This window comes from Bubalus bubalis, chromosome 17 (assembly GCF_019923935.1).
Source record: "Bubalus bubalis isolate 160015118507 breed Murrah chromosome 17, NDDB_SH_1, whole genome shotgun sequence".
NCBI classification, from domain to species: Eukaryota; Metazoa; Chordata; class Mammalia; order Artiodactyla; family Bovidae; genus Bubalus; species Bubalus bubalis.
Genome location: NC_059173.1, coordinates 10,907,045 through 10,932,801, shown reverse-complemented (window position 1 = coordinate 10,932,801; position 25,757 = coordinate 10,907,045). Strand labels below are relative to the sequence as shown.

Genomic DNA, 25,757 nt, shown 5'->3' with positions numbered 1-25,757 from the left:
CTGTATTTTCATCCACACCTGATCAAGCCCACCAAGGCAGAATGGACTTTAAAAGTTAAGGGAGAAACAGTCTTGCATCATGTGATGTTCTGGTTCGGCTGTGCTGACCATCAGGTGAAGACATGCTGATCCCCCTTCTCCCTCTGGGATCTGGCAGGTAAGGTTCTTCTCACCCCAATTAGGAAGGAGGCAGAATGGCAATTTAAGTGTTGTTGCAGCCATGAAATTAAAAGACGCTTACTCCTTGGAAGGAAAGTTATGACCAACCTAGATAGCATATTCAAAAGCAGAGACATTACTTTGCCAACAAAGGTCCGTCTAGTCAAGGCTATGGTTTTTCCTGTGGTCATGTATGGATGTGAGAGTTGGACTGTGAAGAAGGCTGAGTGCCGAAGAATTGATGCTTTTGAACTGTGGTGCTGGAGAAGACTCTTGAGAGTCCCTTGGACTGCAAGGAGATCCAACCAGTCCATTTTAAGGAGATCAGTCCTGGGATTTCTTTGGAAGGAATGATGCTAAAGCTGAAACTCCAGTACTTTGTCCACCACATGCGAAGAGTTGACTCATTGGAAAAGACTCTGATGCTGGGAGGGATGGGGGGCAGGAGGAGAAGGGGACAACAGAGGATGAGATGGCTGGATGGCATCACTGACTCAATGGACGTGAGTCTGAGTGAACTCCGGGAGTTGGTGATGGACAGGGAGGCCTGGCGTGCTGTGATTCATGGGGTTGCAAAGAGTCGGACACGACTGAGCGACTGAATTGAACTGAACTGATGGGGTGAAGATGAAGCCTAACTGCCTCCACATACTCTGTGAGGTTGAATGGCCCCCTATGGGAGTAGGATGGCCACCAGAGAACACCATGAACTTAAAAATAATGGAAGCAGTCTATACAGTAGTCACAGGAGAGCCAAGACACCTGGATCAATATCTGTATATTGACTCATGGCTAGGGTTAGCTTAAGACCCTCCTACTTGGACAAGGTTCTGTATCCAGAAGAGAAAGGGAAAAATATTAATGGCACAAAAATTAACTGATGATAAAAAAGGAAATTCTACAGGATTTGGATGGGGATGACCTGACCCCTCGCCCATACTGGATAATGACGCACCTGCCTCCCAGTGCTACACCAGGACCGGAGGCCGCCTTAATGCCCAATCCAGGGCCAGGTGAAGCTCCTGCAGCAGCCTCTGCTCTTCCACCAGCTCTCCCGGAGTTCGTAGAGCCGCCGTTTCGGCAGGCTCCAATCCCAGCAATGGAGACCTCTGGTCAATGCCCCCAGAATTCCACCTCAGCTGGACCTCCTAGATTGTATCCACCTCTCCTGGTGAGTACTGTTGGGAAGGGGGAAGAAAACACAGCAATTAGACAGAGGCTGCGCTCCGCCAAGGAACAGGGGGAAAGAACCCCACTACAGATGCCCCTCAGAGAGCTACAACAGCCTCCGGTTCAGGACGCATGGGGCTCTACCATCAGCCCCCTGTAGCCTATTATTACCAGCCATCTTCCTCTACAGATATATTAAACTGGCAGAGACACGCTCCACCCTACTCGGGGGAGCCACAATCCATGATTAGGCTAATGCAGACTATTTTTCGAACCCATTGCCCTGCATGGGATGACTTAATCCAACTACTCGTCTCCCTCTTCAGCACTGAGGAGAGACACAGGATCCTAACTGAGGCCAGAAAATGCTTAAGAGCAATGGCACCTGAGGGTACTGCAAACCCACAGCGGTGGGCAGAATTAGCCACCCTGATGAGAGGCCCAGTGGGGACTGTAACACAGAGGAAGGGAGGGGCCACCTCGAGAGATACTGGGCGGCTATTTTACAAGGTCTCAAGAGGGGGGCCTGAAAAGCTATGAGTATCACAAACCCCTCCAAAGTGATTCAAAGGGAAAGTGAATCACCCTCTGAGTTCTGTGAAAGTCTGTGCGAGGCCTATAGACTTCATACGCCAATAGACCCAGCCAGAGGCTGCTGGGTCTCAGATGGTGATAAATGCAGCCTTTGTGTCTCAAGCCTACCCCGAAAATGTCAGATGGGGGGGCACCAAGTGACTCAGGAATTTTTATACATCCCTGAATGCCCAGTACCTTTGTTAGGAAGAGACTTGCTGTTTAAATTGGGGGCACAAGTGACCTTTCCCCCCACGAAAGGCCCACTGTTCGAGTGGGCTCAGCCACCTATTTACTCTTCCTCTCGGTAACCCCTCAAGATGAATGGAGGTTGCACAATCTCCCGGAAGGGAAACCGGATGGGCTAAACAGTCAAGAGATAGAGTTAACTCAACAATTCCCTGAGGTCTGGGCAGAAGACAACCCCCCCTCCACCCACCGCCCCAGGCTTGCAAAACAAGTCCCACTGGTAATAGAACTCAAACCCGGTACAATGACGTCAGCACCCGCCTTGGGCCTGCCAGACCTTGCTAAGCCGTTTACTCTTCATGTGACTGAAAAAGACAAGGTGGCTATGGGAGTGATGCCCCAGACTATGGGGACATGGGACAGACCCGTGGCTTATCTCTAATCAGCTGGACAATGTTGCCACTGGGTGGCTGGGGTGCTTATGGGCAGTTGCTGCAGTTGCCTTACTGGTCCGGGAGGCAGCCAAGCTGGCTTTGGGCCAAGATTTGTTCGTAAAAGTCCCACATGAGGTCAACACTCTCCTGCGAGGGGACCCCCATAAATGGCTGTCAACATCCCGGATTACTCAATACCAGGGACTCTTATGTGAGAACCCCCATGTTACTACTGAGCCTTGTCAGGCCCTGAATCCGGCCACTCTCCTTCCTGTGGGAGAAGGTGGGCCCTCACATGATTGCGAGGAAATATGCCAGCAGACCTGACTTGAGAGACCAGCCAATCCCAGACCCAGATTGTGTCCTGTACACCAAGGGCACCAGCCTGGTGAGACAAGAACAATGACTGTCGGGATATGTAGTCGTCATGGAAGAAACCATTGCTGAGGCTAGCTCTCTGCCAGCACACTGGTCCTCTCAACAGGCTGAACTATATGCTCTAATCCAGGCCCTCCAGCTGTCAAAAGGTAAGAAGACAAACATAGACACAGACTCCAGGTATGCTTTTGCCACACTACAGGGCTCTGTATAAGGAGAGGGGCCTTTGACAGCTAGTGGAAAAGATATTAAAAATAAGGAAGAAAGTAAGTCCCTATTAGACGCTGCCTGGGAACCAGAAAGGGTTACAGTCATACACTGCCGAGGACGTCAAAAAGAGGATACCCCCCGGGCTCAGGGAACAGACTGGCAGATAAGACCACTAAACAAGCAGCTGAGGGCTTGGGGGTGACAAGTGAGGCCCCTATTAAAGCTCTCATATTGGCGGAGCTACCTGAGCTAACGCTAGACTCTCCAAAATACAATGAAGCCCAAACCAACTAGCCAAAGCAGAAGGGGACATCAAGACTGAAAAGGGATGGTGGGAATTGCCAGGTGGCAAATTATTGGTACCGGAGGAGTTGGCACCCACTCTGGTAAGCCAAACACACCAAGCAACCCATCTGCTGCTGCTGCTGCTGCTAAGTCACTTCAGTCGTGTCCGACTCTGTGCGACCCCAGAGACGGCAGCCCACCAGGCTCCCCTGTCCCTGGGATTCTCCAGGCAAGAACACTGGAGTGGGTTGCCACCTCCTTCTCCAGTGCATGAAAGTGAAAAGAGAAAGTGAAGTCTCTCAGTCGTGTCTGACTCTTAGCGACCCCATGGACTGCAGCCTACCAGGCTCCTCTGTCCATGGGATTTTCCAGGAAAGAGTACTGGAGTGGGGTGCCATTGCCTTCTCCAGCAACCCATCTAGGCCATGATAAACTGGAAGAGCTAATTTGAAAATATTTCTTGGTTCCCCGCCTCTCTTCCCTAATGCAGGACAGAATCTCAGAACTGTACTGCCTGCTCACAGGTCAATGCTGCCTCTCGGCATGGACAGAAACCTCCAGGGATTCAGCTAAAAGGCACGCTGCCCTTTGAACACCTGGAAGCGGACTTCACTGAAATGAAACCTCACTGACACTACCATTACCTGCCAGTCATGGTATGTACATTCTCGGATGTGTAGAAGCTTTTCCTACCCGGACTGAAACAGCATCAGAAGTAGCCTGGTGCCCGCTCAGGGAGAGAGTTCCCAGATTTGGATCTCCTACCAGCATTGGATCGGACAATGGCCCGGCTTTTGTAGCTGATTTAGTATAACAAGTAAGCAAAACTTTAAACATCTAGTGGAAATTACATAAAGCATATAGGCCCCAGAGCTCTGGGATGGAGGAAGGAACCAACTGGACACTTAAAGAGTCACTCTCCAAGTGGATCTTAGAGACTGACTGTTCCTGGGTGGACTTGTTTCCGATGACTCTGCTCACTCAGGATGACCCCACAGTCCCGTGGCTCTTCTCCATACAAAACTGTGCATGCGAGGCCCCCTCCCATAATAAAACAGGTGTCAACAAATTTGCCTCAGGTAAGGGGAGATGAGATTTCACAGCAGATGGAACAACTGGGTAAGGTAATAAACCAGGTAACTAAGTTTGTACAAGAAAGTGTGCCATTCCCCATTGGGGAACAGATTCACGAATTTGTGCCCAGGGATCAGGTGTGATCAAGGATGGGAAACAGGACTCCTTGGCCCCACATTGGAAGGATCCATATACTGTTGCTCTAACCAGCCTGACTGCAGTTAAATTTGCAGATGTCACTCCCTGGATCCACCACATGAGGGTGAAGAGAGCATACCACGAGACCCGGAGGACGCCGAGTGGACTACACAAAAGGACCCCACTGATCCCTGTGAAACCAAGATCGTCTTAAAGAAGAAACAGAGATGAAGCTCTACGATCAACTGCTGCTACAAGGACTTGCTGGTATCATCTTGAGACTAACCTTAGTTTCAGTACAAAGAGGGACCTGTGCTATAATTAAAGTTGAATGTTGTGTATATATTCCTGATTATATCAGCCACCCTAGATGACATGAAAGGTCAGGGAAAAGTTATGTCTGATGATAATCTTCCTTTTTGGACTTCAGTCCTATCTTGGGTGAAGGGTGACGGGTGGAAAACTATATTTACCATTGTTGTAGTTGCCTTGATAGTTCTGCTTTGTGGACCCTTTATTTTACAATGTATTATGAACTTTGTAACCCAAAGGTTGGTGTCATTCTCCCAATTGGAGGTCGGAGAGTCAGGGTGCAATATATCCCTATGAATGATGCTCATACTATGAGATAAGAGCATCAAGATGGGGGAATGAAGGAGGAAAGAGACAGAACAGGCTCCATCTTGAAAGCAGGACTCCATCTTGGGGCAGACTGTGGACTTTAAGCTCTATGCCCAGTATCTATGGAAACGACATACGAACCAGAAAATGAGGCCCCCTGGATGGAAGAGCCCCAGGGCTTGTACCTAGACTCTCTGTTGCCTAAAAGAATACCCTAATTATCTGTGTAACTGAATAGAATCATAAATTCTATCATGCTTATTGGGGTATGACCCCAGGCCTATTGATAATTGTCCACTGTTAACTACCTAGGCTTAAGACATATGAATCACAGGTTAACTTTGATTGTATCTTTCTTTTCCTTTGTTCAGACTAGTTTCAGAGAATTTGGGGAGGTGGGTTTGGGCACGTACACTTAGGGTATATAAGGTTTTCAGAAAAACTGGTCAGGGTCCTTGGCTAAGAGGAGACTCCGCCTTGGGCCCGCCAGTGTAATAAACTGCACTCCACTAACTGCATCATCCTTCTGAGTGAGTTTGTTTCCCAGAATGCATGGCTACAACAAGACATATGGGTTCGATCCCTGGGTTGGAAAGATCCCCTGGAGAAGGGAATGGCAACCCACTCCAGCATTCTTGCCTGGAAAATTGCACGGACAAGGGAGCCTGGTGGGCTACAGTTAATGGGGTCACAAAGAGTCGGACATGACTAAGCATACACACACAAACAAGGATCTTAGTCCATTTTCAAAGGTGGAGAACATATTGAACACAATAAATCAATTCACAGTGGGGCACTGCTAGAAGCTTATTTGTATGGCGGAAGCTTAGGAATCTTTTCTGTCCATAACTCAAACCTTTGTTAGACATTTTCTAAAGCCTTCATACAAGGTAACACTTGAGAGAATCCACCCTTTAGAAAGAAGGAAATTGATTTTCGTATGAGAAAAAATATAACGGTAAAAGGGGAAGCAACCGTCAAACATGTATGAATGAAGATGAAAAAAACTACTTCTTACAAGCCGAGAAATCTATCAGGACCCAGACATCTGTCACCTCCCAAACAGACTTTAATTTTAGAGTTTGCTTCCTCTACATTTTTTTCCCCTTCTCTTCCCATAGTTAGATGGATTTAACATATGCTTGGGATTTCACAAACTCGGTTTTGGTAGGTGCGATGTCTAAGAATATCTAAAGCTGTTTTTGAGGCCTTATGGGATGACGCTTGTCTTGTTCTTTGAGATTCAGTCTTTGGATTTTTCTTATTCTTCGTGGGTACTCTTGTGATGTCAAGTGATTCCCAAATCCCCATCTGCAGATGTGAACTGAACCAAGCACGGGGTCTAATTTCCAACGACCTTTCTCTCCAATGCAGCTCATTTCAAATGCGCCCACACAGCCCCTGGTAATCTTGTTTAAAAAAAAAAAATACAGTTTGTGATTCAACCCCTGGTGGTTCAGACAGTAAAGATGCAGGAGACTCGGGTTCAATTCCTGGGTCAGGAAGATCCCCTGGAGAAGGAAATGGCTACCCACTCCAGTGTTCTTGTCTGGGAAATCCCATGGGCAGAGAAGCATGGTGGGCTACAGTCAAATAGAGTCACACACAACTGAGCGATTAACACTTTCACTTTTCTGACTCAGTAAGGGTGAAGGAGGGCCTGAGACACTACCTTTTCTTAACTTCCAGGAACACCACTACCTGTCTCCTTGACCTTCGGATGGCAGTAATAGACGCAACAGACCAGGGCTAGATATACTTTAGGAGAGTGAATAGAACTGGCCGGAAGGATGGACAGGCACTGGCGTGGTCACAGATGATCCCAACATTTCTGCTTGAAACAACAGAGCGGTGGTGATGCTGGGGCCTGCACCAGTGGAGGAGATGCTGAGTGCTGGCCCAGAGCTTCAAGGGGCTTCCACAGGGGCTGGGCGTGACTGTTTAGAGTTCACAGCTGCCCCAGGAATCAGAGTGAGGCTGCCTCCACCTGAGTCCTGCCTCTCCTGTGCTCCTAGGCTCAACAGACCCTAATTCCCCACTTACTGAGTGAGTAGAGCCTCAGATAAGTCAGTTTGTGTCCCTGAATCTCAGTTTGCATGCATGCTAAGTTGTCTCAGTCGTATCCGACTCTGTGTTACCCCAGGGACTGTAGCCCACCAGTCTCTGTCCATGGAATTTCCCAGGCGAGAATACTGAAGTGGGTTGCCATTTCCTCCTCCAGATCTTCCTGACCCCGGGATCAAACCCGAGTCTCCTGCTTCTCCTGCATTGTACACAGATTCTTTACCGCTGAGCCACTGGGGAAGACCAGACCTGTTTACTCATCTGTAAAATGGAGATGAGCCATTCATCCATAACTACTGAGCCACCCAGGTACCATGCTAGGCACAGGTACATGGTGGTGAGCAAAACAGATAGGGGAAGAGTACCCTGCTTTGCCACGGGAGGGTACCTTTCAGTTTTTTAAATCATCTCTGATCATCTTTCCATAGCTGCTTTATTTTCTATCTTTTATTTAGCCTGTGTGTGTCTCCTTTCCCTAAATGGGGCATCAAGTCTTTTAAGACAGGGGTCAAGATGTTTTGTATCCCTCATAGTAGCTAGCCTACGGTTCACCATACTCATTAAAAAGGGGTTGAATGGATGCATGAATGCATACTGCTTGTTGCTTTTGAATCTGAAAGAAAACCTGAAGAAATTCTAAACTCACTGCTGCTGCTGCTGCTAAGTCGCTTCAGTCATGTCCGACTCTGTGCAACCCCATGGACTGCAGCCTACCAGGCTCCTCCATCCATGGGATTTGCCAGGCAAGAGTACTGGAGTGGGTTGCCATTGCCTTCTTCTCTAAACTCACTAGCCAGGATAATTAAGACTGGTCTTACATGGTAGCTGGTAGAGAGCTTCAGCATCCTGGCAATGCCAAGAATGCTTTCCTTCATCCTGAGGAAGGAAAAAACTGAGAATGACAATCACAGCAAGGCCCAAACCACAATGCACAGACAGGTATATTCCATATGCACCTAAAGAGCATTTACAAAAATTGATTGGTGATTCAGTAATTCCAGACAAGTCAGCCAGTCAGAGAGAATTGAATATCTTTAGTCCTAAACTCCGGAGAAGGCAATGGCATCCCACTCCAGTACTCTTGCCTGGAAAATCCCATGGATGGAGGGGCCTGGTAGGCTGCAGTCCATGGGGTCGCTAAGAGTCAGACACAACTGAGCGACTTCACTTTCTCTTTTCACTTTCATGCACTGGAGAAGGAGGTGGCAACCCACTCCAGTGTTCTTGCCTGGAGAATCCCAGGGACGGAGGAGGCTGGTGGGCTGCCGTCTATGGGGTCGAGCAGAGTCGGACATGACTGAAGCGACTTAGCAGCAGCAGCAGCAGTCCTAAACTCAAAACAGGACAGATCCAGAACTGAAAAGGAAAGAAAAAAACAAAAAGGCAAGTGACATAAAGAATTCACAGAAAGGGATACACAAAGCATTTGAAAAGATGCTTGAGAGAAGCAGATTAAGTTACATTGAACCATCACTGTTCATCTATCAGAGGGATGAGGGCTCGTGTTTGACCACAAGGTAACGATACGAGGGGAAAGAGGCTGGTCAGGCTCTAACTAGTGTCAGCCACGCTGGGGGACATTTCAGCATTCTACATCCAAGAAACAAATGCAAACTCTTGGAACCAGCACTTTGTTGTTGCTGTTGTTCCATCGCTCAGTCGTTTCCAACTCTTTGCAAACCCATGGACTGCAGCACACCAGGCTTCCCTGTCCATCACCAACTCCCGGAGCTTACTCAAACCCATTCCATGGAGCTGGTGATGCCATCCAACCATTTCATCCTCTGTCGTCCCCTTCTCCTCCTGCCCTCAGTTTTTCCCAGCATCAGGGTCTTTCCCAATGAGTCGGCTCTTCGCATCATATGGCCAAAGTTTTGGAGCTTCAGCTTCAGCATCAGTCCTTCTGATGAATAGTCAGGACTGATTTCCTTTAAGATTGATTGGTTTGATCTCCTCACAGTCCAAGGGACTCTCAAGAGTCTTTTCCAACACCATATCCAAGTAACAAATGTAAACTCTTGGAACCAGCACTTACAGTGGGACATATGTTCAAAGTTGCTCTCAGTCCTTGGGGATAATGAGAAACACTGTTCACAGGAGATAGGTGTGAAGAGATTTCCCACTGTATGCTCTTTTGACTGATGCTAAAGCTGAAGTTCCAATACTTTGGCCACCTGATGCAAAGAGCCAAGTCATTAGAAAAGCTCCTGATGCTGGGAAAGATTGAGGGCAGGAGGAGAAGGAGGTGACAGAGGATGAGATGGTTGGATGGCATCACCAACTCAGTGGACATGAGTTTGAGCAAACTCTGGGAGACAGTGAAGGGCAGGGAAGCCTGGCATGCTGCAGTCCATGGGTTCGCAAAGAGTCAGACACGACAGCAACTGAACAACAAAAAATGCTCTTTTGAATATTTTACGCTTTGTTCTAAGTGAATTTATTATGTATTCAAAAACAAACACAATTTTTTAAGCCTAAGGGAGGGAAATTTTTTAAAAACAGACATATTGGTTAATGGGTCCAGAATTTCAGTGGTGATACATTTCTGGAAATACCGTGGTTAATATTGCACAATGATGTGAATTCCTCATACCATACACTTAAAAGTGGTATAAACGTTTAATTTTGTTATTCATATTTCACAATTTAAAAAAAATTTTTTAAACAAACTAAAGACAGACACACAAGAACTCATGAATCATGAGATCACATTCAAATACCACTACTTGGGAATTCCCTGGTGACCAGATGGTTGATGGCATCATCAACTCAATGGACCAATGAACATGAGTTTGAGCAAACTCCGGGAGACCGTGAAGGACGGGGAAGCCTGGTGTGCTGCATTCCACGGGGTCCCAAAGAGTCAGACACAACTGAGTGATTGAATGACAACCAGTGGCTAGGATTCTGAGCTTTCACTGCCAAGGGCCCAGGTTGGATCTCTGGTTGGGGAACTAGATCCCAGAAGCCGCACAGCCAAAAAAAAAAAGAAAATACCAGCACTTGGAAGATATATTCTGCCAAGCTGTTAAAACTCAGAGGCCTACATACATACATTCTCTAGGGTAGTCCTGAATTAATAAATAAAGGAACATTTATTAATTGTAAAACTAAATTGCAATGTAACTCTGTGAATTTATATGAAAACATTTACAATGTAGGAAAAAAAATCCTTTGCCTTAGGACGTGAACTTGATTTTTCCCTTGAAAAATGTGGTCTCAACAGTGATTACATTCAGAATGAAATGGCTCATTCCAAACCACAGTTATACTCTAAATTATACTAGGAAGCCCTAACAAAACTAGCCTAGATTATCCAAATAGTGACTTTATATTTCACCAAGAACAGAATGCTTAAAAATGTGGTTAACAGATGCATGGATAGAGGATAAAGACGCTGATAAAATCTGTACTATGTTTTGCTGCACAGTGTGTCCAGAAGAGTCCTAGAACCGCCATTGGTACAGATCATGACGAACAGAATTATTCTCCTTTGTTCAAAGATGAATAGAGCAGAGTTGAAAGAGAAGAAGGGAAATAGCTATTTGCCTTGCATGTTCATTTCTAGAAAGAGAAGCAAAGAAACTGACCTTAACTGAACCCACAAGAAAATGAAAGGACAGTTTTCCTATTTCTCTACACACACACACACACACACACACACACACACACTTCCCCTCTTTCTCTGTACATACGCACACAAACACACAGAGAGGCTCCCCCATGGTCAAGAATAAGCTTAAGGGACCCCCAACATTGAACTCTAACTCCCCTATAATTTACTCCTCTATGTAACCATTCAGTTAATATGTTTATTGTCTAATCCAATCAAATTACTACCTGTATATAGATCTGTCTCCTTGACTACACTGAACATGTCAAAACAGGAACTTTTATTCATCTATTCCCCAGTATCTAGTCTCTAGCAGGGATTTAATTTTTGCTGAATGGAAGAGAGTTTGTACCCAAAACACTCTACAGTCTTATCAGGTAGAAACAAGTCTGAGTAACACATGAATTTTTTTGTCCATAAAAATGTTTATAAGATTCTTTCTTATAAACTCTTGTTTGAGTAGCTGTGTTTTATATCAGGATGCTATTTGGAGATTTAAATCATCTAACCTGAAATGATAAGACTATCAGCTCACTAACTGTGGCTATTGATAAAAAAGCAAATCACTCTTCTTGGCTCAAATTCAGTGTTTGGAAGTTCATTTAGTTCCTAGGGGGAAAAAAACAGCACCTGCAATAAAACCATTTACTCCAGGGACCATACCCTCCCTTTTTTTTCAACTGCTTCTTGTATGGACCTCCCTGGTAGCTCAGCTGGTGAAGAATCAGTCAAAGCAAATGGGTGGATACAAAAGCATGCACATGATCCAATAACTAGGTGCTTTCTTCAAAAGCTTTTCATTTACAAGATGATCAAGCCTGGCAGGCTACAGCCCAGGCCATTGGGTTGAAAACAGTCGGACACAACTGAGTAACTAACACAACAACAAGCTAAATAAACCCTTAGCGCTCCATTCACAATTAACTGGTTATGGGGATTCCTGCTTTGCCCTTTAATCTACACATTCTCTTAGGGACTTTTCTTATGTGTAGGAACTATAGAACTAGAAAGTTCTTTCATGACAAGTCAAAGATATTGCTGTTGCCGTCTAATGTACAGAAATTCCTTGGTGGCTTAGACGGTAAAGAATCCACCTGTGATGCAGGAGACCTGGGTTTGATCCCTGGGTCCGGAAAATCCTTTGGAGAAGGAAATGGCAACCCACTCCAGTATTCATGCCTGGAAAATTCTATGGACAGAGGAGCCTGGTGGGCTACAATCCAAGGGGTTGCAAACAGTCAGACACAAGCGAGCAACTAATATCTAATGTACAACTCAGGATCTCTGGCAGGCTGAAGGGGAACGAGAGTTTCCAGGCCAGCAGTGTATACTTTTCTGAAACCCCAGAGGGTACACACCAAAGTTGTTGCTGTTCAGTCACTACACACCAAAGTACCATGCTATGAAAACCCAGCAGAGGTCCCCCTCTCGTGAAAATTCGCTTGACAGATACCCTCAGTTCCTCTTCACAACTCCCATACCGTTTGAAATTCACTAATTCCCATTTTTCCTGCTTGTCTTACTGCCCTGCATCTTCAGTAGTGCTTATCCCAAGTACAGCTAACTGCTTTCCTTTTTTTTTTTTGCTGCACCATGCAGCTTGTGGGATTTTTGACTGCACCCCACAGCCTGTGGGACCCTAGTTCCCTGACCAGGGGTCGAACTCAAGCCCCTTGCACTGACGGTGAAGTCTTAACCACTGGACTCCCAGGGAAGTCCCTTGTGGGATTTTAGTTCTTTGACTAGGATCAGGACCAGGGACCGAACCCGGGCCCTTAGCATTGAGAGCACTGGCCCACCAGGGAATCCCCAGTTAACTACCTTCTGACCTGTACCAGGCCTAGCTCCCATGTTAGGGCACCACCACGGTGACGAAGGCCACCACATCTGTTCTGCTCGCTGCTCAGGCCCAGTGACCTAATGTAGATAGATGCAGCACTCGGCATTTCAGAGAGGCTCTGTATTTCTTGAACGGATACATGACCAGACCACCTGCATCCAAATACAGGCAACTCGGCTGAGACCAAGAGGAGGGCAACAGTATTTTACAAAAGTGTAAGTAAGTAAATAATACAGATCATTCTTTGGATTTATAATACAGAAGGAATACCTGTTTTGTTATTTATAAAAAGGATTTCTTTCTGTGTAGCGATGTCAGAAGCAGCAGATGGCCCTGTTGGTATGAGGTATGAGACCTAAAGCTACTCATAAGGGGAGAGCTGACGTCCTATGCCACATTGATTTACTCCTCCTGCAAGCCTCCTTTATCGTATCTTTACTTCAGAGCCCCACTCAATACTATTTACATTCAGTTCTATATGTTTTCTGTATATATTACACAGACATATTTTTTATTTGCTACTTACTCATAAGTTTTTTTGAATAAAACTGCCTTTGTGTCTCCCAGAGCTACTCAATAAGTAGGTACTGAGTAAGCGCTTGAGGAACTGATTCATTCATTCTGTATTCCAAGTTCCCTTCTAAGTAAGAGCTGCTAAATGTCAGCATCTGGCCAGTATAGAGGTTCAGGGACATATAAATCCAGTTTTTCCTGGACTTTTTTTTTGGGGGGGGGGGAGTACAGTTGCTTTGCAATGTTGTTTCTGGACATTTTTGATGAAGTAAATGACAAATACTGTAATATAAGAAAATGGTTTTATTCCTAATTTTTAGTTCCCATACAGTTTACAAATACACTTTTACTCTGATAATGCAGCTTTGCGACTAGCAAAGCAGTTAAAACTAACACCCATAAATACAGGTGGGGAGACAATTAACAGCCACTAACGTTCCTCTACATAAACTATTCTTTTAATGTCATTTTTTAAACCAATTGCAAATAGACTACATAGTATACGTGGGCAAAAAGGCAATTAACTGAATCTCTTGAAACACTAAATGTATAATAAACAGTGCATATTATCAACATTTACATGATTCACATCAAAATGATGACATCCTAAAACGTATTCCTTTTAAAGGATAGATTTATCAATAAAATATTACATATCTTTTAATACTCTGGTACAATACTTCATATACTGCAGGAAAATTAACTGTAGGTCTAGTCATCAACTTAATAAAGGATCCTTTTCCATTAGCTTTTATTAATAAAAGAATCACAATTAGGTCATAAATAAACAGGCAAATTATTAATTACATGATTTGAGGTTTAGGATGAAAACTTGTAAAAATTAGTTTGATATACAGTAAAGTTATGCAACATACTAAAACCAACTGTTTAATATTTTTGCCTTGTGTGAACTGCCCGTAATGAAAAAGGAACAAACTTTTTAAGGATGGAAGATACAATAAACTATATTTTGGAACTTACTTTTCAAGAGGAAGAGGAAAAAAGATTTTAAAGAAATTAAGGGCTAATAGATCCTAATAAAGGCATATTGAAATCAGGGAGGCCATGTGCTTGCCATATAAAACTTTATTCCCCCAACAACATACAGAAAACAAAAACTGCACTGGGTTTGTACTTATGTCTACAGCCTAAGTTTCCCTTGCGGATTAATAAGCTACAACAAAGCACTTCACAACTGCATACCTTTTTCCACATTCCGCAGCACTAGAAAAAACCCAGGACATTATATTAGTTCTTAAAAACCCCAGTAAACCCTTAATAACCCCTTAATAACACCTAAAAATAATCTTGATGACTTTCTTGGGTGTTCCAAAGCAACTGGGCTTTGTAAAGGATGCACAAACACCAAGAAAATCATACATGGACTTTCTCATCCCTGTTTAGCCACATTTAGAAAGTCACTGAGTCACTGATTTCAAAGGGAGAGATGACCAGAATTTTCAGGAGGGCCACACACTGAATACAAGGTGTCTTTTTGCTTTTTTTTTCCTTTTTAAAAAAGTTATTAAGACTCTGAAATTTGGCTTCTTTTTAAAAAACCCCAATACCACGTGCCAGGTAATTTCTTCACCCCAAATATAAAATCCTATGCTTATAATTTTAAAATACTTAGCCAGCTACGGGATATTGTGCAAATTTAATGTCTACCAGCAACCCGGAAGCAGACTGTAGACGTGTAGCTATCACACCTATTTCCCAGGTAACCTGATTCAACTATTACTGACTGCTCTGGCCCCAGGCCCTCTGACTTCCTCAGAAACCACCTCTTTGGAACTTCCATTTCCACTGTATTTCTACCTGCACCTTGAACCCCCGCCCCCACCCATCTTCGCAGTCCCTCCACCTGAATCCATCCCATGTAACATTACCCAAGAACCTACAATTACCTTTACCAAACACATGGCAAACCTTAGCACCCTAGGGACTATTACAATCTTGTCTTGGCATCAGTTTATAGCACATGATAGTTTGCTGACTTTATGGAGGGAAATCTAAATGAAATCAATGTCCCTTTACAAAGCTGGCCAAGATCAGGTGGTTTCCAAGTGCAAAACCAACTGATCTTAAGCTACAGGCAGAGACGTTACTGCAGCAGATATATTGTACAATCAAACCCTTGTTTGCTGGTGAAAGACCTTGCCCCCAAAGTCCACAGTCAAAAATTTACCGCAAAAATGAGACCTGTTCAATGTGACAATGTAAGAAAAAATAACAGGACGCAAGATCCTTGTTGCAAATACTTAACTGGAATCTCTTTCCTTACAGGTTTGACAAGAAGACAGTAGTCATTTACATTCCTCTTACAAAGTAATTACCTTCAGATCAGACCTGTGCTCTGAAGCACTGAAGGCACTGCTTCAATGCTGAAGTTCAATGGCTAGGCGGGATGGGAGGCGGGATCGGAGGTGGGGTAGGGGGGAAATCAATGTACTTTTTTTTTCCAATGTACATTTTTGTCTTCTGAAAATGGCAGCCAGGCTCTCCTCAAACAAATCTCCTCAGGATTTTAAAGGAGGTAAAGCCCTCAGGAAGGAACTACTACCAGGGCTGGATCTAGTCCTTCCTTTTCAGGAGACAAAGCAAGAAGAATTTGATGAAGGAGCCCATGACTTAACAGCAAAGTTGCCACGGCATTTTATTATCTTTACCATGTCCACCAATGACGCTTTAATTGAAATACACTCACCGACTGATGATTCAACACACAGGGCAAAGAGGGATGTCTTTGGAGAAGGCACTTCAGGTAGGACATTAGCAAATCTTACTGCTCAGTTAAATCAAAAATGAGCTACTGCTAATTCAGTCAGATTAGTGGCCTCAGGAGAACTGCTCCTCCTCACTCAGCCAATGGCAAGCATGGGTATGGGATATGACTAAAACCAGGGGCATGAAGAAAGCACTCCATACACCTCTCTCTGTAGGGGCTAGGGCAGCGAGCTGGTTCTGCTTTCAAACGCTCTGCCCTCACAAACACATCCATCCTAAGAGGTCAGGTGCCCAAAGTGATGGTTCAGAAAATATGTTAAGAGCCAGCAGAAGTGGTTCAAGAAGCTTGCTGAAGGCCCTGTTTCTGCCCGACTCCCAACTTACACCAGTTATCATAACCAGCTTCAGCTTTCCAAGGTCACTAGCGGCTCCTACTTTTGCTACTTTTTTTTTAGCTGTTTTTCCATGGCACTGGTCCTGACTGTTACGCTGGGGGCCTCCAAGGAACCTTACCTCCAGTTCATGCCCTCATGCAGTCCCCTCTTCCCAAATTGGGCCTGGACCTGGACCTGGGCCTGGCTTTAACCAACACAGGGCAGTAGAAATGCTGTGGTGACGGTTCTGGGCTGAAGTCTTCAGTGCGCGCGGCCACTACTGCTTTATACCCTTGGGGCCTCAGAGCTGCCATAAGCGTGGTCCAGCTATCCTGCTGGCGGATGAGAGACCTGAGGACCACACGCAGACAGAGAAGCCAAGCCATCCTGCCCACCACATGAGTGACACCAGCAAGACAAGGAGAGGAATCACCCAGCTGAGCCCAGCCCAGTTTGAAGAAGGTGAGGAAAAGCAAGCTGTTGTTTTAAGCCACTCAGTTTTGAGGTGGTTTGTCAGCAACAAATGATAACCAAAAACTGGTTATCCGAAGATGCAATTTTTTTTCCAAACACAAGACAATTACTCAAATGAAAAGAAAAGATGGCAAATGTTTTCCCACCACAACATTTTCAGTCAACAGGCTGAATGGTAACTGGTCAACTGCTAAGAAGAAAGCATGCCTTTTATCCTAAGTTCCCGTGATCTTTCCCTTCCATGATTTTTTAATGTCAATGCAAAGGTAAACAATCTAGGGCACTGGCTTAATTGTTCTTGAGCCAAAATAAGAGGCCATCAAAATGAATTATCCACTACTGGATAAGTGATGATAAATAAAACTGTTTTCTCTTCTACAGGATGTTGTCACTTAATTTTTCCAAATCATTTTTCCTCTTACAAGTGCCCTAGCATCCCCCACAAAGAGGGGAGAGGAAACTCAATCTGTTGAGGTTATCAAAAGAAAAAAAATGCCAATAACTAGAATTTGAGTCACCATCATCTGTAAAATATACAACACAATTTAACTGCTTCCTCAATTTAAAATAAAAGTCCATAAAATATAACACTGTCTACATCATAGAGATGATTTCTTCTTATCTGAGGACATGAGTAACTGGAAATCAGGTATCATCGAGTTAAAATACAGTGGTCTTTAAATGGTTTCAAATTTTGCTCATCAAAAGGTAGCCAACCACAGTGCAAGTATTCCAAATTCAAGTTCATTCTTCATGTAACCTTTCTTGTATCTGTTCTTGATCTTTTCAGGGAGAGGGTGAAAGTTCACATCTAGCAAAGAAAGAAATTAGAATTTTTAAGGAGCATACATTGAAAAGTCTGGCAAGGCAGTAAACCATTTTAAAGCAGAGTTAAAGCTTTTAAATATACTACTCATTAGAAATGAGAACTTCAACATGAAATACTAAAAACTGTGAGCTTCTAAATTCTCTTGGGTTACATCCATCACATACTTGGGTCACTCTCTAAAAAGGTGATTGACAGGGAGGAAATGTACAAGAGAGAGAATTCCCAGCATCAGAGCTGGAAGGTGTGGAGTTGAGCCAGTCAGAGAGAGGCCCAGGAGGTCCAGTGCCCTGTGTCACACAGGCAGGCAATCAGAGGCCCAATAAGGTGAAAACTCAGGCATCCTGACTCCAATCATCCAGGACCATGTCCCCATACTTTCTAGATCCCTAGAGATCCTCTCCCAGCACAGCCTGGGTTAATCTACTTTACTAAAAATTGCAGGAATGATGATATCTGCTCTTCATCACCAGTTTCAACCATTTCTCAGTAAGTGCTAACCCTGGCCTTAACAGAATTAATTTTGCATTTGATTTCAATATTTAAATGAATCCAGCTTGGAAAAAGAAATACAGGCAAAAGAAAAAGAAGGCTGATTTCTAATAAGGAGGAGGTTCCTTTTGTTATAACAGTCACAGATTTATCTGCCAGCTCCAAAATGCCACAAATTCACCAGACCCTGATGCTGGGAAAGATTGAAGGCAGGAGAAGGAGACGATAAGAGGATGAGACGGTTGGATGGCATCACCGACTTGATGGACTTGAGTTTGAGTAAGCTCCGGGAGTTGGTGATGGACAGGGAAGCCTGGCATGCTGCAGTCCATGGGGTCACAAAAAGTTGGACACGACTGAGCGATTGAACTGAATTGATATGAACGATGAACCCGAGACCACTTCCACTGAAATACCTATTTCTGTGCTTGACGTCTTGGCAGGTCTTCTCATCTGAAACTTTTCTGCTGCTGCATCAGGCCCACGTTTTCATAGACTCTAGCATTATCTTCTCTCATTCTGAAAAGAAGAGAAAGAAGAAGACACTAACAAAAACACAGACATACTGTTTAACATTATGTGATAGTTATAACCCATCTACTTCATTTTCTGGGACTGAGTATGGCACAGATATAGCTGTTGCCCCCAGGAGCTGACATTCTAGGAGGGCATTTGAGACAGAAACACATATCAAAATCATTGTGAAGAGCCTTGAGTCCCTGTACTCTCAAGGGTTTGGCACAAGGAGAGTTGTTTCCCAGGAAGGTGGAGTAAGGGAGGCCCGTATAACGAGGTCCTGGGTTAGACCGTGAAGGAAGCTGGGGCGTGTGCACAGAGAAAAAAATGGTATTCACTGTGAGGAGAGGGATCTGATGGCCAGAGCTCCATGAAGGCAAAATGTAGGAATGGTCAGGCAGTGACTCTAGATCCATTCAGTCCCTATCCAGTCACGTGAAGGTGAACGTGAAGCTGATCGGTGGTTTAGGGCCCCTGGTGGGCAGGGAAGCATCAGAGTCCAGACTCTATGGTGACCAGAACAGTCCAGGAGGATGAGGAAACCAGCAGCAGTGGGCTGGCCAGAGAGGAACAAGCTGAAACAAGCAGCAGGGGCTGGGGTCTCCTGGGTCTGCACCCTATGAGGGGGATGATGGGAAAGGCAGAGAACCTGTTGGTCACAAGGAGGCCACTGGTAACAGGGGAGTCGTCAGCGCTAATTCTGTTGAGCCAACATGTGGGGAAAGCTTTCTGGCAAGAAATCGGAGCCCTGACGTGCTGGTTCCACTGCAGATCACAATTCAAAGTATCAACTTTCCCCATTGGCCCACTGGGAAAGAAAAAAGCAGCCAGAAGGAAGAGGGAGCTTGGTGGAAAGCATACTTTTGCTGCATCATTTCATCTCAATGTTAAATAGAAAGCAAATGTAAATACAAACCTCATATATGTTATCCAAAACGTTTATATAGAGTATTAAAGCCAGCAGGGGTTTAAAAATCCACATCAGAAACAAACAGACATAAGACTCGCAGGGGAAAATAAAAAGTAAATGTTATACCAGAGAGTGACTGCAGGATATACAGAAAAATCATAACTTATAATTACTATTCACATCATTGATTTAACAAATATTTTCCTATCACATGTTTTAGTTTAAAAAAGGAGTTAGCAAAGTTTTTCTGTAGAGAACCAGACTGAAAATTATGTAGTCTCTGCGGGCCATATGCGGTCTCTGTCATGTATTATTCTTTGTGTGTGTTTTTTTAAATAACCCTTTAAAAACCATCCATGAGCTGTACAAAAACAAGCCGTGGCCCAGATTTGGCCTGGGGGCTATAGTTCGCTAACCCCGGGTTTAAATGACCACAGCGGATTTCTGCTGACTACAGAAAATTAGACCATGACTGTGTGGACCACTGTGTGCTCAGTCACTCAGTCAAGTCCAACTCTTTGTGACCGGACGGACTATAGCCTGCCAGGCTCCTCTGTCCAGGGGATTCTTCAAGCAAGAATACTGGAGTAAGCTGCCATTCCCTTCACCACAGGATCTTCTCGACCTAGGGATCAAACCTGGGTCTTCTGCACTGTAGCAGATTCTTTACCACCTGAGCCACCAGGGACCATTAGACCATTATTTTATGTAGCAAAGAATCTTGACTCATCAAAAAGGGTGTTACCTACTTCTGCAACAATCCCCCACCCCACTGAAATAAAAATAAAATTCTTCTTGGAGAAACAGCACTTGATATATTTATAATCCCCTAGGTTCCTAGCCAGTGGAGCAAGCAGCCTTCAGTTTAGGTGAATTACAATTTAGCTTAGCTAGCCACGCTCACAAACCAGTTAGGCAACAATAATGTGCACCAAGGAAAGGCATGTGCCACAAAGATGTGTCATTTTTTAAGCTTTTCTAAAGGATTATGTTCAGGCAAAAAGAATTTCCTTCATTTCTACTTACTCTGCACAGGATGGTGTTGGGGTACAAGGTGGCAGGGGACTCTGATCTCCACTTGCCTGGTCCGTCAGGGAATACTTAATATTTGTGTATTCGTGTCCTTTCCTCTTGCTTTTCTGAAAAGCAAAGGTTGCATATATGAAGTCCTATGACTTTTTTGAAGGAATGAAGAAGTTAAAAAGGCATTTCACAGGAAAGAAAAAAGGAGAGAGAGAGAGACAGAGCTGGACAGATAGATAAGTTGAACCCTGAATACTGGTATGCTGGCCAAATGCCGGGGAATTCACCTCCTAAATGTAAATCCATCCTATGGGTGAAAGGGACTTTTGAACCATACAATTCAAAAACAGAGAGAATCATGCATTAACAACTTACTGTACTAAATGAAATGTACCTGCTTCTGAGCTAAGAGAGAATTCACACTTTCTTTGCCACATTAGCGTCTAATCATTTCATAGTTCACTTGCAACACATTTAATGATTTTCAAGTAAACGGGTGGGAAAAGAGTTCCAGAAATAAATGCACTCTAAGTAGAAATGGCCCACGGGTACAAAAGATGTCAGCACCCTTATCAGGATCATACATTTTATCACATCATCCCCATCCCACCCTTACACCAGAAAAAAACCCTAGCACATTTAATACTTTATTTTCAGCCTAATGATAAACTCTGGAGGAAAAAAAGGCAAAGAAATCAGTAGAATGCAATCTCATCTCAGATACAGAATGAACTGCATTCGGTAGGACTCCTGGTTAGATGATTTATCACTCTTTCCTCCTAAATTCACCCAGAAACAACTGATTCCAAAAATCTAATCCATAAAGTTCTCATCATTATACAATGCTGCTTTCATTTCAGGATTATTCAAGACACAGCAAACATTAGAAAGGGTATCCATATCAAATACTGACATACAGCAATGACTTTCGTTCACTGCTGGTGGGAGGGTAGACTATGCCATCACTTTGGTGCACAATTCGTCAGAACAGATAGTACTAACACTAGTTAGTACCTGGTAATGATGAAAAGTAGAGATACCAAGGGAACATTTCATGCAAAGATGGGCTCGATAAAGGACAGAAATGGTATGGACCTAACAGAAGCAGAAGATATTAAGAAGAGGTGGCAGGAATAAACAGAAGAACTGTACAAAAAAGATCTTCACGACCCAGATAATCACGATGGTGTGATCACTGACCTAGAGCCAGACATCCTGGAATGTGAAGTCAAGTGGGCCTTAGAAAGCATCACTACGAACAAAGCTAGTGGAGGTGATGGAATTCCAGTTGAGCTATTCTAAATCCTGAAAGATGATGCTGTGAAAGTGCTGCACTCAGTATGCCAGCAAATTTGGAAAACTCAGCAGTGGCCACAGGACTGGAAAAGGTCCGTTTTCATTCCAATCCCAAAGAAAGGCAATGCCAAAGAATGCTCAAACTACCACACAACTGCACTCATCTCACACGCTAGTAAAGTAATGCTCAAAATTCTCCAAGCCAGGCTTCAACAATACGTGAATCGTGAACTTCCAGATGTTCAAGCTGGTTTTAGAAAAGGCAGAGGAACCAGAGATCAAACTGCCAACATCCACTGGATCGTCGAAAAAGCAAGAGAGTTCCAGAAAAACATCTATTTCTGCTTTATTGACTATGCCAAAGCCTTTGACTGTGTGGGTCACAATAAACTGTGGAAAATTCTGAAAGAGATAGGAATACCAGACCACCTGACCTGCCTCTTGAGAAACCTATATGCAGGTCAGGAAGCAACAGTTAGAAATGGACATGGAATAACAGACTGGTTCCAAATAGGAAAAGGAGCACGTCAAGGTTGTATATTGTCACCCTGCTTATTTAACTTCTATGCAGAGTACATCATGAGAAATGTTGGGCTGGAAGAAGCACAAGCCGGAATCAAGATTGCTGGGAGGAACATCAATAACCTCAGATATGCAGACGACACCACCCTTATGGCAGAAAGTGAAAAGGAACTAAAAAGCCTCTTGATAAAGTGAAAGAGGAGAGTGAAAAAGTTGGCTTAAAGCTCAACATTCAGAAAACTAAGATCATGGCATTGGGTCCCATCACTTCATGGCAAATAGATGGGGAAACAGTGGAAACAGTGTCAGACTTTATTTTTGGGGGCTCCAAAATCACTGCAGATGGTGACTGCAGCCATGGAATTAAAAGACACTTACTCCTTGGAAGGAAAGTTATGACCAACCTAGATAGCATATTCAAAAGCAGAGACATTACTTTGCCAACAAAGGTCCGTCTAGTCAAGGCTATGGTTTTTCCAGTGGTCATGTATGGATGTGAGAGTTGGACTGTGAAGAAAGCTGAGCCCCAAAGAATTGATGCTTTTGAACTGTGGTGTTGGAGAAGACTCTTTTTTTTTTTTTTTGACGCACACTTCAACAGATTTATTTCTTTAAAGGAATGGATTTTGAAGAGAAAAAACATGGGGCAGAGAGGTATGGAATAGAAAATAAATACAAATGTAAGCTGTTTTACTAATTGCTTTATAACCACAAACTAGTACAGAGAACGCCCTGTACAAAACAACAATAAAGGTTCAAAGATGGAGGTGTTCCCTTAGGCAAGGCTGAAGACTTAAGTCTCTGGTACTTGGAATTTAGGCTGCAGTCCTTGTTTTTGGATGGATCACTGGGTGTGTGGCACAGTCCATGCTTTTAACCAGATTTGAACAGGAGAATGGCCACTTGGCCCAGGTAGAAGTAGATGAAGTGTTTGGTTTCATGTGTCACATAACTACCGAAGTTCCTCCCCACGATGCAGTGCCAGGTGGGGTTGTACTTCTTGTCAAACTCCTTCTTGATATGGGCCGCAGTGTCCTTCTCTATATTATACTTTTCCAATGCCTGAGTAGCACACTCCACCGAGTCCTGTTGCATCTCCTCAGACATATCGGCATTCTTTATTACGGCCTTTCGGTCACACATGGTTACCAAGGAGCAGGGGCTGGCCAACTGCAACCGGAGAAGACTCTTGAGAGTCCCTTGGACTGCAAGGAGATCCAACCAGTCCATTCTGAAGGAGATCAGCCCTGGGATTTCTTTGGAAGGAATGATGCTAAAGCTGAAACTCCAATACTTTGGTCACCTCATGCCAAGAGTTGACTCATTGGAAAAGACTCTGATGCTGGGAGGGATTGGGGGCAGGAGGAGAAGGGGACGACAGAGGATGAGATGCCTGGATGGCATCACTGACTCGATGGACGTGAGTCTGATGAACTCTGGGAGTTGGTGATGGACAGGGAGGTCTGGCGTGCTGCGATTCATGGGGTCGCAGAGTCGGATACGACTGAGTGACTGAACTGAACTGAACTGAATGATGGAAAGGGATGTATGTACTACAACTTTAAACATTTTCTTCTTCAGAAGCTCATGCACACAAGCCTAGAAGAGCTGACAAGGATGTCCAGTGACGTGCTATTTCCAACAACATTCACCAAGAGAATAAATGAATGTGATGTATTCATATCACAAAATAAGAGGAAATGTACATATGTATGTGTGCACACCAAAACAGATTTCATACACAATGTTAGGTACAAAAATACAAACTGCAAAATAATGAAACAGTGCAATAGTATGATATCACCTTGCTGAACATTCTAAGGGAATTCCATTACGCTGTTTCTGCATATTTTTTTAAAATGTCTTTTTAATACTGTAAATGGAAGTTAACAAAGGAAATCAACTTCCAAGTAAACAGCAGAGTGTGAGATTGGTATATACAGACTGGAAAATTTTCTCAGTCTTGCTCATTTGCATTTCCCCTAGATTCCCACCTCTGTTTTGCATTCCCTCCTTCCAATGCTGCCTTGGTTTCTCTTCTTCCCTTATCCTGCTCTCCACCTCTGACTGTCATTTTCTTTTTTTCCATTTATTCCTCTGTAGCACAGTCTTTTACTCCCAAAGGTCCTTAATGCTTCATATTAATAATTTTGGAAATGCCTGGATTTAATAATTAATTATGCTGAATGAGCTTTGTTCATTTGCTTAATCTAAAAATCAGGTGGGTGTAATATTTTTAAGTCTGCCACTGAAACCTACTAAATTAAAGTACTTCTTACTCTAGTCCCAAGTCAAGTAGCAAGATCCTACATTGAATCAAACAGTATAATGAAGGAAACAACATACCACAAAATCTACTTTATTTCTTTTAATTAGTGGATTTTTTAAAAATTTATTTTTTGCCCCACTCTGTGGCATGCGGGATTTTAGTTCCCTGACCAGGGAATCAAGGCTGTAATCCTCGTGTTGGGAGCATGAGGTCTTAACAACTGGGATCACCAGGGAAGTCCCCACAAAATCTAATTTTAAAAAACAATCTAAGCCTACATATTTTTCTTTTAAATCCAAGGGTTCATATACCAAAGAGCTAATGAGCTGACACATAATGGCACTGAAAAGTACTGGCTGAATGGATGAATACACACACTCATTTGGTACTCTTGGGATGGGATTACTGGGGACATCCAATTTCTATAGTCTACATTCTGTAATATTTAAGTGATTCTACCTCCTCTATCCCTCATCCCCAATCAAAGTGCAGCAATAAAGGCATTTTGGTTTTAACTAGTTCCTAAATCCAAATTACAACTTCAGATTTAGGGTCAGAGGGACCATATATGGTAAGTAATAGGAAGATGTGAAGTGCCAGATAAGCTGGGAGGGAAAGTCCCTAAATTCTCCAAAACCAGAAGAAAAACCAAAGCTTCTGAATGAAATAGAGAGCTTTTCCCCCAGCTTTTCTAAGCAAGACTATCTTATGGTCTTCAAGATATTCCCAAGTAATTTCCCATTTGTACCAGTGGGACTGCACTCTACTTATTAGAAGTCCTTCTTTTGAGGCAACTTCATGCTTTAAGTAAGTACTCCGGGCCCAAATCAATATAACTGGAAGGTGAATATGAAATAGCCTACAGTAACCATCTAAAGGCTTCCTGGTGGCTCAGATGGTAAAGAATCTGCTTGCAATGCATAAGACCTGGGTTCGATCCTTAGGTCGGGAAGATCCCCTGGAGAAGAGATGGCTACCCGTTCCAGTATTCTTGCCTGAGAATTCCATGGGCAGAGGAGTCTGGCGAGCTACAGTCCATGGTGTTGCAAAGAGTCAGACATGACTGA

General features: G+C 43.8%; 2 protein-coding genes across 3 annotated transcripts in view; both read right to left on the bottom strand.

Moving 5' to 3' along the window:
- Positions 1–13,546: 13,546 nt before the first annotated feature.
- PTPN11 (protein tyrosine phosphatase non-receptor type 11) overlaps positions 13,547–25,757 on the bottom strand; it is a 70,831-nt gene continuing 58,620 nt past the window's right edge. For both annotated transcript variants that reach the window (XM_025267535.3, XM_006052992.4), the window contains exons 14-16: positions 20,607–20,719; positions 18,571–18,673; positions 13,547–17,647 (exon numbers count right to left, since the gene is read on the bottom strand). In XM_025267535.3, the coding sequence (XP_025123320.1) occupies positions 18,604–18,673; positions 20,607–20,719 (183 nt within the window). In that variant the 3' untranslated portion in view covers positions 13,547–17,647; positions 18,571–18,603. The remainder of the gene's footprint in view (positions 17,648–18,570; positions 18,674–20,606; positions 20,720–25,757) is intronic.
- LOC102405475 (dynein light chain 1, cytoplasmic-like) lies at positions 23,009–23,602 on the bottom strand. Its single transcript, XM_006052991.3, has one exon. It carries the CDS (start codon positions 23,562–23,564, stop codon positions 23,295–23,297), a length of 270 nt encoding a protein of 89 aa, XP_006053053.1. The 5' UTR covers positions 23,565–23,602; the 3' UTR covers positions 23,009–23,294.

Bases quoted from the DNA above. Each gene is read 5' to 3' on its own strand.
- LOC102405475 (XM_006052991.3), bottom strand. From the start codon at position 23,564: ATGTGTGACCGAAAGGCCGTAATAAAGAATGCCGATATGTCTGAGGAG.